General features: G+C 42.2%; 1 protein-coding gene across 1 annotated transcript; it reads left to right on the top strand.

Annotated features, from left to right (window-relative positions):
- The first annotated feature begins 511 nt into the window (after positions 1-511).
- On the top strand, positions 512-10,063 carry ZFAND1 (zinc finger AN1-type containing 1). Its single transcript, XM_064706281.1, has 8 exons — positions 512-600; positions 1,629-1,671; positions 4,194-4,233; positions 4,590-4,717; positions 4,803-4,894; positions 5,699-5,823; positions 7,652-7,807; positions 7,951-10,063. The coding sequence occupies exons 1-8, from the start codon at positions 546-548 to the stop codon at positions 8,119-8,121; spliced, it is 810 nt and encodes a 269-aa protein (XP_064562351.1). The 5' UTR covers positions 512-545; the 3' UTR covers positions 8,122-10,063.
- Positions 10,064-12,530: the final 2,467 nt, after the last annotated feature.

Genomic DNA, 12,530 nt, shown 5'->3' with positions numbered 1-12,530 from the left:
CGGGAGAGCATCACCCTCGGGCACAGGCGTGCACACGGGTCAGGGCTGGGAACATGACACTGAAGTCTGAAGGAATGTGTTTTTTTACAAAAGTGGTGGGTGGCGCCGCTGAGGAAACCTCAGTGACACCAACAGGTTGCAGATTGCACGAAGTGCTTCGGAAAGCCGGGCTGCCTCCGCTCTGCCTCCGGGAACAAGGCACTGCCCCAAGGGACGTCGCAAATAGCGACACAATAAGACACAAATCATGCCCTTTTCCGCCTGGAACAGCCCGAGTAGCACCAGCCGCGGCTCTGGGCCCACTGAAGGCTGAGGCTTGGGCCGGCATGGGCTACTCAGATTGCCCTGAGCCCGGTGATGCCGCCGGTCCTGCCGGCATCCCCGCAGCTCCGAGATCGCGGGGCGGGCTCAGGCTCAGGCTCAGCCCTGCGTGGGCGGGTCCCCACCGCCTCCGGCCCCGCCTCGGGCCCGCCCGGCCCGGGGCGGGTCCCGCCGGCCCCTCCGCAGCGCGGCCCCGCCCGCCCCGCCTCCTGCGTGCCGCCGCCATGGCGGAGCTGGAGCTGGGACAGCACTGCGGGGTACCCGAGTGCCACCAGCTCGGTAAGGGACAGCGCGGCGGTCCCGGCGGAGACGGGGATGGTGGGCCGGGGTCGGTACAGGGTTGCGAGGGGTGTCCCCCCGATCGGGGAATGCTCTGTGCCGCTGCAGCCCTGCTCGGTGCAGTGCCAGTACCTGTCACCTCGGTTGCCTCTCTGGGTGGTAAACAGCCCGCTTGCCCCTTCCTCACACTTGGTGCCTTCAGTGACGTCGGAGAGTGTGACTGGAAATGAAACCTCTCAGAAAGAAGCAGCAGAATGACCTGTACATAAGACTTTCTGAGGGACCACTCGGAGATGAGGGGATCGGGATGATCGTGACCTGAGCTGCGTGGTCTGTCAGCATAAAATCCGAAGGATGGAGAAGCAGAGTAGTGGGCTGGACCTGGCATTTGCTGCCATTAATGATGTGGTGGAGTTCAGCAGACAGTGATGTGATTTTATGTGTAAGAATTTATGTGGTAGGCAAGGCATGTGTACAGAGGCTTAGGAAGTGTGTGCAATTTTAATCACACAAGGACAATATGTATGATATGATGTGATGTGAAGAAGGGGAAGGATCATTATGACTGTCCAGTGGAGGAGATGCTTTTTCTTCCAAAGAGCCAGCATCTCCTCCAGGTAGCAGCCCATAAAAAAAAATGTAAATCATCCACTGTCAGTAAATAGTATTCTAAGTGGTCTCATGATATATTCAGTTTTTAACATAACTAGTAATTTTGATGGCTAGCCATATGTTCCAGTGTCATAGCTTGATATTGAAAAAAAAATTGAATTTAAAGCCTAATTTCAACTTCTGGAATGTATGTAAATATAATTTACCTGCTCCTATGTTTTTCTGTAATATTAATTAGGGGAGTTAACAAAAGCCACTTCTAGCTAAAGTGTAGATGCAGTTGGTAAGTATTCTTATAAATATACCTACCCTGTGATGTTGGTAAGCAAAAGTTAGTCATGTGAAAATTAAGCTAGAAACTATTAACAAAACAACAGCCATGCTGTCTTAACTGAAAACAAATCTCTTTGTTTCAGATTTTCTTCCTTTTGTATGTGATGGCTGTTCAGGCATCTTTTGGTAAGTTCACAGAATCACAGAGCACCTCAAGTTGAAAGGGTCCCACAAGAGTCAACAAATCCCACTCCCTGCTCCTCACAGGACTAAAACTAAAGCATACAGATAATCCTTGAACTCCAGCAGTCTTGGTACCATGACCACTTCCTTGGGGAGCCCGTTCCAGTGCCCAACCACCCTCTCTAAGAACCTTTTCCTAATGTTCAGCCTGAACTTCCCATGACACAGCTTCTTTCCATTTCCTCATGTTGTACGCTTGGTCGCCAGGATTTCCTCATCCCAGGTGAAGAATCCTGTACTTGCTCTCATCAAATTTCATACAGTTGGGGAATGCCCAGCTCACTAGTCTATCAAGAATCTCTCTGTGTGACTTCTCCACCCTTAAGGGAATTGACAGCTTTTCCTGGTTTAGAATGATTGGCACCCATAACATGTATCCAGATAATTTATACAAATACTAAAGAGCACTGGCACTAAAATTGAGCCCTAGGAACTCCACTGTCCACCAGACTGAAGCAATTGCATTAACTGTGAGTCTCTGAGGCCAAACCATCAGCCATTTGCTCACCCATACATACTTGTCTAGCTGTGTGCTGGACATTTTTGTCCAGAAGAACACTCTGAGATGCAGTGTCAAAAGCTTTGCTAAAATGCAAAACACCACATCTGCTGGCTTCCCAGTGTCAACTAAGTGGGTGGCCTTGTCACAAAAGGAGGCGGGTGATTATGTTTTCTTCTTGAAAAAATTGTAAGGTTTCTTGAAAGGTTGAAATCAGGGCCTGCACTTTCATTTACACTTCAGATTAGCAGAGCGCAGCTGAGAGAAACTCAGAGATTTGGGGCAGATTTCACTTCTAACAAATCACAAGCCTTCAAGGGATTTCTGCCATTGTGGAAGTGTCATGGTTTGAGCCTGGCACAGAGCCAGTGCCCCCCATGAAAATGCCTCACCCTGGTGTCTGCTGTGAGATGTGACCAGGAATAAGCAAAACAGGCTCCAACTTAAACATAAAGAACACTTTATTACCTAAACTACAGGAAAATAGGGAAAGACTATAAGGAAAGGAAAAAAAAAAAAAAAGAAAATTGAAAACCTTACAAAAACCACTTTTCCTCCTCCCCACTACCTGACTTTCCCAATCCAATACATTCTCCCAAATCAACTGCCCAGCCCGGCACGACACTTTAGTATACTCAAACTTCAGTTCATGAAGAGGAAAGGAGTCTTTCTCGTTCCATGGGCTTCTCCTGGAAACACACTGAAACCTCGTGTGCTTCCCTGTCACTTCGGCACCGCCCGGAAAGTCCTTTGCCGCTTGTGACATCTTCCTTCCATGCTCAGTGCTCTCACCACTGAGACATGGCCAGAGCTGCTTTTAGGGTTGTCTTTCAAGGATGCCTTGTCTCACTCCAAAAAGGCACAGTCTCTGCTTTTGGGACATCTGTCCCCCCCATATTTTTCCAACCCCCTGGGGCCGGGGGTCCTCACGAAGAACCTTCCTGGTTTTGAGGCACTGCCTCCCCCTAAAATGCAGTCTGTGTCACAGGAACAACTGAGTCCATGGCCACAAGAAAAAGTCCAGCCAAAAGGCCACTCCAAATCATCTCCCCCCATCCAATCATCTCCACATTCTTCGGGCCAAGGTCCTTGTCTCATCTCATCTCTCATCTCCCTTCTTATTCAGCTTCGAGGAGGATTAGCATTTTTGCAAGGCCCCAATCATGCAAGAAAGGGTTAAAAGCTTTCAGTCTCTGTCTGTCCTGGGACGAGATGATACTCCCACACGTGCTGCTGCTGCGGCCGGCCGCTCTCCCTCCCGGAGGGGGGGGGGGCTGGCTGCCCGATGTCTCGATGTCTCTTGGGGCTCCTCCACCCTTCCATCCTTGAAAGCCCCTCAACCCCATCTCTGTCCAGGCCCCGGGCCTACCGCATGGCCGCCCCTCCCCCGCCCAGCAGCAGCGGGCTGGACGGGGGGGGAGATCTGACCTCCTCGCCGCGATGTCCAAAAAAGAGAGTGCCAAGGGCAGTGCCCTGCTTTTAACCCCTGTGTATTCTCGGAGGTGTGTCCAAACCCCACTGGCTACACCAGGTGTCAGTATGAAACTCAGAACATCCATTGGTTTGACCACAGCATCCCAGAATTCCCACTCCTTCCTGGTCAAACCACGACAGGAAGAAATTTGAAAATCCATTAAAACAGACAAGTTCTTGTTGCTTTGAACTGAACTCTTAAGCATGCTAACATCTTCATTCTCTTGAAATGGTTTGTTTATCTTGAAGCATAAGTTCCAAAAGCTTAATGTTTTACATTCTGAAAGAAGGTAATGAAAGAATATGATCTATCCATTCAGGAAGTTATATGCATAGGATAGAACAAATTTTGGAGAAGATTCATTACCTAACTGAAGTTTTTCCATTATGAAACTTGTCAGATTACGCTTTAAACACTTAAATGTTTTCACATGCAAGTTTTTTTTCCTGGAACGTTGGTAACAGTGTGATATTTTCTTCTTTTTCCACAAAGCCTTCAGCACAGGAGCCGGGATGCTCATGGGTGTTCTGAGGTAATCTAATAATATATGACAGCCTTAAATTAAAATTCCATGCAACTTAGCTGTGTGTTTTCAGACTAGATGAAGCATATGGTATATAAGTATGAATTATTTAACTGAGAATGTGAAAGGCTTAAAAAAATGGATCTACTCTTTTTCTTCCCCTCAGAAGTAAATTGACTTTGAGTAGGATGACGGTTCTTTTTCAACCTCTGAGCTAAAGATAACCAGGGCAAAAGTAGGAGAGAATAGCTGAACCAGGGCTGCCCATAGAATGGAGAGCTAGCACAGATCTTTGAGATCTGGGTTGGTAACTTATATCTGTAGTATCTGTTTATTTACACAAAATACTTTGTACTTACTCGTAGGTGAATATAAGAAACAATTCTCTGAAACCTGATCAGCACAGATCTTACCCATGCTCATACAAGGACTGCAATGGAAAGGAGCTTTTGCCAGTGTTATGTCCTTACTGTGAAAAACATTTTTGTCTCAGGTGAGCGGAACAGAGTGTTTAAACATCAATATTCATTTAATAATGTATGGAAAACACAATAGAAGTTTTACTTTGTTGTTTGCAGACATCGTCATCAATCAGACCATGAATGTGAGAAGCTGGACACACCAAAACCTCGAATGGCTGCCACCCAGCAGCTTGTTCAACATATTATAGGCAAGTACAGAGGCATATATATTCTTTTTCTTATATTTTTTTCAGGATACTATTTGAGTTTCTGACCTCCTTTGAGGGGTCAGGTTTGACCAAATAAGAAGAAAGGATGGGAGTTCCTTGGTTAAATAGCCCTAAACTTACATGTCAACAATTAATACAGTTCATCTAAACTGAGGCAAAACAACAGTACCAGGAGCATCTAAAGAATAAATAAGGCACAGGTTTCTTTCAGAATTATTGTCTTGTTGCCATTCTACAAGTACTATACTATAATGAATTGTACCTAGCCATTATTACTTATGTATTAATCCATGTGCAAATAATGCAGTTGTGTTGGATGAGCATGTCAATCTGCTGGGATCACACCTAGATAATCAAGGTGCCCAGAAAAGTCTGGTTCTACCATGTAATGTTTTGCAGGTGTTAAACAATCTCTAGGATGGGCAAGACAATAAACATCACTGCCCAGCTGGACAGTGGGGTTATGTGTAGAAAGGGGGACCTGAAATGTTGCCATATGAATGCTGTGGTAGCCACAGATGTAGAAGATCCAGAATTTGTATCTATTTGGCTTTTGCAGCTTGTGTTTACATGGTGATAGTGTTCATCTACCTTTCAGTAGAAAGGAATTCTGCTAGAACTAAAAATGCTGATACATGACTTTGGGAAAACATGAATGGACACAAAAAGTGATGGGATCCTTGGCAATACAATGAGACCCAACAGACTAAGTGGGTCTATGTCATATAATATGCTCAGGAAACTGTTGGAATGATGACACTAACAGTATAATGTTGTTAGCAGATTCTAAGAAGAGTGACGAAGTGAAAAGCAAAAAACGTAAAGGAGCAAAAAACAGTGAGACAGCAGCAAAAGTGGCATTAATGAAACTGAAAATGCATGCATGTGGGGACAAGTCCTTGCCTCAGGTCAGTGATGTTTGTTTTCAATAATTGAATTCTCAAAGGAAGTGGAAAGATTACTAAATTGTTTGATCTTCATCGAGTTTCCTCGGTTCCGTGGTTTTGGATTTAATTTTTCAAGACCACAACCCCTTAAATGTACATTTCAGCCTGGTACCCAAAAGCAATCTCACTAGTCTTATCTGTGTTACAAGTTCTTTGTGGAGTTTGGAGCAGGAGAATCAAATTCTATTACTTCATAGCAGAAATGTGTTTGCCTGCCACATGGCTGTCACATAGCACTGCAGGGACAAACAGGGTCTTTGGGGGATTCTTGGCAGAAGGATGACAGCACTAAGTTTATTAAATCATATTATTTTAGCAGAATTTGATGATCAGCAGAGCATAGAACTTCATTATTAGACTAGAACAGGATTTCTAGAATCACTGTAGCAGAATTTCATAAGTAGTGCAGCACAGAATTTTGTAGCACATCTTAGCTTGTGGTTCCTTATCACCTGGACCCTTTTTGCAGATAATGTCAAATATTAATACTTGGCTAGCAATATCAATACTTCAGATCATCTAGCCCTGAAACATGTAATTGCTTGGTTTTCCCACTAAGACTAAATTCATATGTTGGGGCATTACAGTGGACAATGTAGTCTTATCATAAGAATGTGCCTTAAATATTTGAGTTTGCTAATTTTGAGAGTGTAGAGGAATGAGTATGCCAACTTAGATTGGTACCAAGATGTTTCAGGTGCAGGTTCAGCTACTCACCCAGAATTAGCACCTGAAGATTGAGGGTGTTATATATAAACAAAAACCAATTGTATGTGTAAAAAACCCATGTGAGAAATGATTTTCATAAACTGCATAGCACGATTATCATCCCATTCATGAAACAGGGAGGAAGGAGGTACAGATAACCTTCAGTACAATATACTGGGTCCTGTGATGATACTTTTGCAGCTGAGGTTTCTATGAAGGTAAAGTGAGGATTCCTTGGGCATACTCCAGGTTTGTTCAGGCCAAAAAATCTGTCCAAGTTTCACTCATTTCCTGAAATTATAGGAAATTACCCATTCTTGGGAATTATCCAAACCTCTGTGAAGGTAAATGGAGTCCCCATCTAGAAACAGTTTTTCATGTGTCCTTTGCTTTGGGAGTTAGTAAAGGGACAGACAGGTATTTTAAACTTCATAAGGTAGTAGTTAATAAGAACATCGCCACCCTGAAAAAAGAAAAGGTCTGACACTAGGGGGTTTATTAGACATTTTACTGTTGGAAAGCAGGAAAATGAGCTTCTTCCACTGGGCATCTGGTGGGTGTCTACTGTTTATTTCAAACATCAAACAGCTTTAAGTAGGACTTTACCTCATTTTCCCATAAGGAAACTTTGCCCTAGAGCTCATTTTAGTGGACCATTCCATTTCTTGACAGTACCATTACTTTGAGGACAGGTGGAACACCCAGGAAACTCTATGATTGTCCTAGGATTCCTGGAAGTTTTTCTTTTTAATGAATGTCATTGTGAGACTGCACAGTAGAGGGCATGAGAGGGTCAGCAAACTGCTTATTAAATCCTGCCAGAGTGGTAAGACCATTAGCTTTACCACAAACAAAGGCTTTCCCTAAGCCTTCCTTATTTTATCTCCATTAAGGGTGTAACACCACCCCCTGGGTGTTCAAGGGAGAAGTCCAACATAATTAATTTGCCAAGTGAACCAGGGGGCTTATTTCCTGCCCACAATCCATTTGATCCCCAGAAAAGGTGACCTCTGGTGTGAGGCCCTGGCATTGTGTCTTCAACAATTGTTTTAATGTTTGTCTTCTTTTCATGTTTTTCTAGACAGAAAGAATTTACTTTCAAGTATTTTTACCAAAAGGAAACAAAGAGAAAAGCAAACCCATGTTCTTTTGCAGTAAGTGGAGTATTGGCAAAGTAGTAGATTTTGCAGCTTCCTTAGCAAGCCTTAAAAATGACAACAACAAATCAACATCCCAGGTAAGTCAGCAATAACAAACATTTTCCAGGTTGTTGCATTTTGGTTTTGGTTTTTCTTTAGCCTTTTGTGCCTCTCCCACCCCACTTCTTTCATCTTGGATAGGCAAATCTTGGTGTTAATTTCTGTCCTGTTTGTCTTACAGAAACTGAGATTATGCCATACTGCCTCTGGAGAAGCCTTGCCATTTGAGCACACACTGGAAACATGGCTATCTGATAAAGACTATCCACTGTACAATGGAGGGAATATAATTCTGGAGTATCTTGATAATGATGTTCTGTTTATAGAAGATACAGAATCCTATTTTAGTTAGTCAGTAAATTTCCACAAGCAAAAAAAAAAAAAAAAAAAAAAAGGCAGTATTTTTTAGAAGCATGGCATTAAAGCAAGTCCAGTTTTCTTTTTAAATCACTGGTATGCCAGAATGTCTTCCATTGTAAAGACACAATTCCCATCAATTTCTCAGTTGCTTGACTGACAGAAGAACTATATCCTGAAAATAAAATTATAATTAACATTACAGATATTCACATTCTTGAATAAATTATTGCTCTATTGAGCTGTATAATATCAAGAAGTTTTTCTTAAATTTGGTATTTATTTTTGTGTAAGGGGTGGAAACAGTATGTCTTAATAAATAATGAAAATATAAACTTGCAGTATGACAGTTTTCTGGAGGAAAGAAACATAGTATGATAATGCAGCATCTTTTCTACATCTACACAAACAGATTTGATTGTATTTGGGAACCAGCACTGTCCATACACCAGGTCCACATTTTCTTCTTGTAATAGTTTAATGACATTTAGGAGGAAAGCTTTATGAAGCAAAAGTAAATTCACTCAGGTGTCTTCCTGATTGTAAATCTTATTGTGTGATTAGGTGGGGGATAAAAGATCTCAGTAAGCCTGTCACTTATTTTGCTTTAAGTATTCTTTACTGTAGTTTTGACATTACTTAGGTATGAATAAATTACTTTACTGGATGTGGTGGGGATGTCATGCAAAGGAAGATGGTTTTGGTTTCCATGAAGGAAATGGTTTTCAGTGGCTGGATATTTTGGAAATCTTTGTCTCCTGTCAGTGGGAAAGTACAGGAGCATTTTTCTGCTTTCTCCTGCCTGTCTCTCCAGCTGTTATCTTGCGTTCCAGTACAAGAGGAACAGTTCCCTTTTCCCTTGTTTCTAGTTTTCCTCCCTTTCATCTGCAATTGTCTATTCATCTTTCTTTTTATCTTAGGCTGCTGTGGTACAGAATATACAGTAAAAGCCCAACCAGCACTGTGGAACCAGTGAGCTGGGAAGAGCCCAGCTCTTCCCCACTCTGTTTCTACAAAAGCAAGTGAAAAATACTTTTGTGCAACAGGGTCATTTCCCCTTTTTTTAGCAGAAAATCTTCTGCTAAATCTTCAGTAATTTTCTGCTTACACCCTCCTGCCCCTGTAGGCAGGCAAATAACTGAAAATAGCATTTGCAGGCAAAATAACTGAAATAACACTTTTTTGTGGATAAAGAGAAGATAGACTTGGGATGCAGGAAGTAAATCTTTGGGGAGACCTCAAAGGTTTTACCAGCACGGTTGCTTTCATCAATTGCCAGTAATGGCTAAGGTCTATCAGCCTGTAAATGACAGAACAAACATGGCAAGTCACAGTTGATAGGACTCCAAAAAGTTTTCACTATCATCTTATTCCAGGAATGTGTCTAGGATTGTACACAGAACCTCATTCCAGGTAGTTTTCAGAAACTGAGAAGCAAAACCAAATTAGTCTGACAGATAAATAATTGAGAAGAGATGAAAACTCCACTCTAATCAATGGTCATTGGAACAAAAGCAGAAACTTTTCCAGACCTCCAGGATCTTGCATAGGTTAGAACTGCTCTCATTTTACCTGTTTAGATTCCAACGTATCTTTACTTAGCATTTTGTTTGTTTTTGTTTTTTTAAACTCATTGTCTTAGCACATTTTCCTACAGAAAGTTCAACAACTACATTTGAAAAAAATAAAATATTTCAGAGGAGTCAGTTCTCATTTGAAACCACTGTTAATTTTACAGGCCTGTGTTTAGAAGGTGCCGAATTGTTTCACTTCTAAGTTAATAAACAAAACTTTAACTTCTACTAGATGCAAAAAAAAAGTATGTAAAGTTATGCAAGCAAGAAAAAGATTTTATCAAAAGAAATACCTCCTGATTTTACAACAAACTGTACTTTCAGCCAAACTACAAAAATAGGTGAATATCGAGCATTTTAGTTGTTCTAGCTGTAATTTTAGAGAATGCACATGGTCAAGGATTTACAAACATTTTGTGAGATGCTGTGGTAGCAGCTTCTGGCCTTGTTCCAGTTCAAACATTGCTGCAAGGTTGGCATGTGTTTGTAATACATGCATGTAATATATGCAACAGTTTGGAAAGAGTTGTATTAACAGCAAGAGTTCAATTCTGCTTGGACATGTGACCTGTTAGATCAGCTGGGCAATGCTGTACTAAACAAGAAATAATATACCACACTAAGAAAGCAGGCAGTAATCTCTCATACTTTTATTTTCACAATTTTCTGTTTCTCTGTTTGTTTGGGAAAAGTAGGCACCCTGGGGTGTGATCAGTCCGGTTTGCAGACTTTTTTTATCAATACATCACCTCTGTTCATCCAGTTTATCAGGTGACACATAAAAATACACCTTGCAGCTTACTTTTCCTCCTAGTAGCCTCATATATAAAATGAAAAATTTCATTTCAGCTGGAATAGAAATTGTAGTTTCGATTAGGAAAATTCTTACACTTGTTAGGAGAGAACGTCAGGCATTCCTGTTTTACTTCTGTTGATTTTAAGGTGAATGCAGAATTTGAAATCTCCTGTAAAGCCCTTGCTGTAATGTTAAGTATACATTAGTGATGTCAAAAAAGCCATTTTTCATAACACTCATGCAGTCCTATGTAGATTGCACTGAGGCATGTTCAGCTGCTTGCCTCAACAAAAACCAAATCTGAGCCAAAGTGCCTCTTTCAGTGGTCTGTGTGTTTTTGGTATAACCTTGTAAAGAACGACTTGCAAAATAATCAATAAAAACACAACTTATCATCTCTATAGTTCTTTAGTGACTGTTAATACTTTAAAAAGCAGGCTGATTCTTGTTTATGAGATGGGAAGGAGGAAATGTGGAATTGTACAGTGACTTGCCCCACACAACAGATTCAGTGAAAGAGTGGAAACTTGTTCAGTGATGTGGAAAGGACAAAACTAACCCTCTTTGGCCTAGCTGTGCCTTGGGCTGGCACTGCGGCAATGGGGCAGGACTGCTTCTTTTGGTGTGGTAGACATTTTATGGTTATTTTAAGTGTAAAGCAAATTGCAACCCTTAACCTGTTTAGCCAGATCGCCATTTTACATAGGACAGTCAGTTATATCAGCTGCAATTTGTGAGAACAAAACAAGCCCTCAGTGTTTTGTCTTTACCTGATAACAGAACATAGGCTCAAAAGACAACAGGGGGAAAAATTACATCGGTACCAGTCAGGCTTGGAAAGTTTTTTCCTCTATATGATTTTAATTAATATTGAAGATGCATCAGTTGCACTGAAAATTGCTTTCAAAAATCGTTGAACTCTGTGAACTCGGCCTCCGTGAGGGTTCCGAGGCACTGACACGGGTGTCCCAGAGATGATGTGGATGCCCCGCCCCGGGAAGGGAACAAGGCCCGGTTGGAATGGGGCTCTGACAACCTGGTCTAGTGCAAGGTATCCCTGGCCACGGCAGAGGCGCTGCTTATGATCTTGTGAAAAACGCCAATCACTGGTTTTTAAAATTTATAAAAGTTTAATAGTAATAGAATAGTTAAAAAGAATAGTAACACAATTGGAGTAATAACAATTTGGACAAATTAAATTAGGACAATATGAGACAATATTATAAAGACAATAAAAACAAAGAGTTACGGACGTCCGGGTACCTTTTTCTGGGCATCAGGAGCCCGAAAAAGGACCCCCGTTAACAAAGGATTAACCCTTAAGGGCAATAGCCTGTTGCATATTCATACACTTCATACATGATGCATAAATTCCATTCAAACACAGGATTCTGTCTGGTCAGTGTCAACTTCCTTCTAATCCTAACAGCGCCTCCAAGCCGGGAAGAAGTTGGTTTCTTCTGATAAGAAGGCAATAAATTCCCTTTCTCTGAAAGATCTAGGTGTCCTGTGGCTGCTATCTCGCTGCAAGCCCTTTCTGTTAAACAAAGCATCCCACATAGCATCATTTCCATTTTAACAATTTTTATAACCTAAAACTATATTTAACACAGTACTTAAGAAAATTAATACAGCATTATTTTCTAACACAACACATATAATATTCATTTTAATATTTGCGAAAAGCCAATCATAAAATACATGCATTTTTCACAATCTTTAAACCAACCTCCAACCCAAACCATCCTTTCAATTCTATGATAAACTTCAATCGCGTGCTCCATGGGAGAGCATTTACGGTATCTCCGCCCTGCCACGTCTAATTAACAACAAGAACTCGACATCAAAGCCTAATTTCACCACCTCCCCTGTATATTTTGACAGCGCCGGCGCCGAGGCGGCCTCGCCCAGCCCCGGGCTCCCTCACACGCAGGCGCGGGCGCCACCGAGCGGCGGCGGCCGAGGGGGCGGGCCCGCCCGTGGCCTCGCGCGCGGCGCCTGCGCCTGGCGGCAGCGGCGGCGGTGAGAGCGGCG

This window comes from Zonotrichia leucophrys, chromosome 2 (genome assembly GCF_028769735.1).
Source record: "Zonotrichia leucophrys gambelii isolate GWCS_2022_RI chromosome 2, RI_Zleu_2.0, whole genome shotgun sequence".
Classification (NCBI taxonomy): Eukaryota; Metazoa; Chordata; class Aves; order Passeriformes; family Passerellidae; genus Zonotrichia; species Zonotrichia leucophrys.
This window is presented reverse-complemented; position numbering and strand designations above follow the sequence as displayed.

Excerpts from the sequence above, each read along its gene's own strand:
- ZFAND1 (XM_064706281.1), top strand. The coding sequence starts at position 546 with ATGGCGGAGCTGGAGCTGGGACAGCACTGCGGGGTACCCGAGTGCCAC. Across the intron at positions 601-1,628 it reads ACCCGAGTGCCACCAGCTCG|ATTTTCTTCCTTTTGTATGT; the intron begins GTAAGGGACAGC and ends TCTTTGTTTCAG. Across the intron at positions 1,672-4,193 it reads GGCTGTTCAGGCATCTTTTG|CCTTCAGCACAGGAGCCGGG; the intron begins GTAAGTTCACAG and ends TTTTCCACAAAG.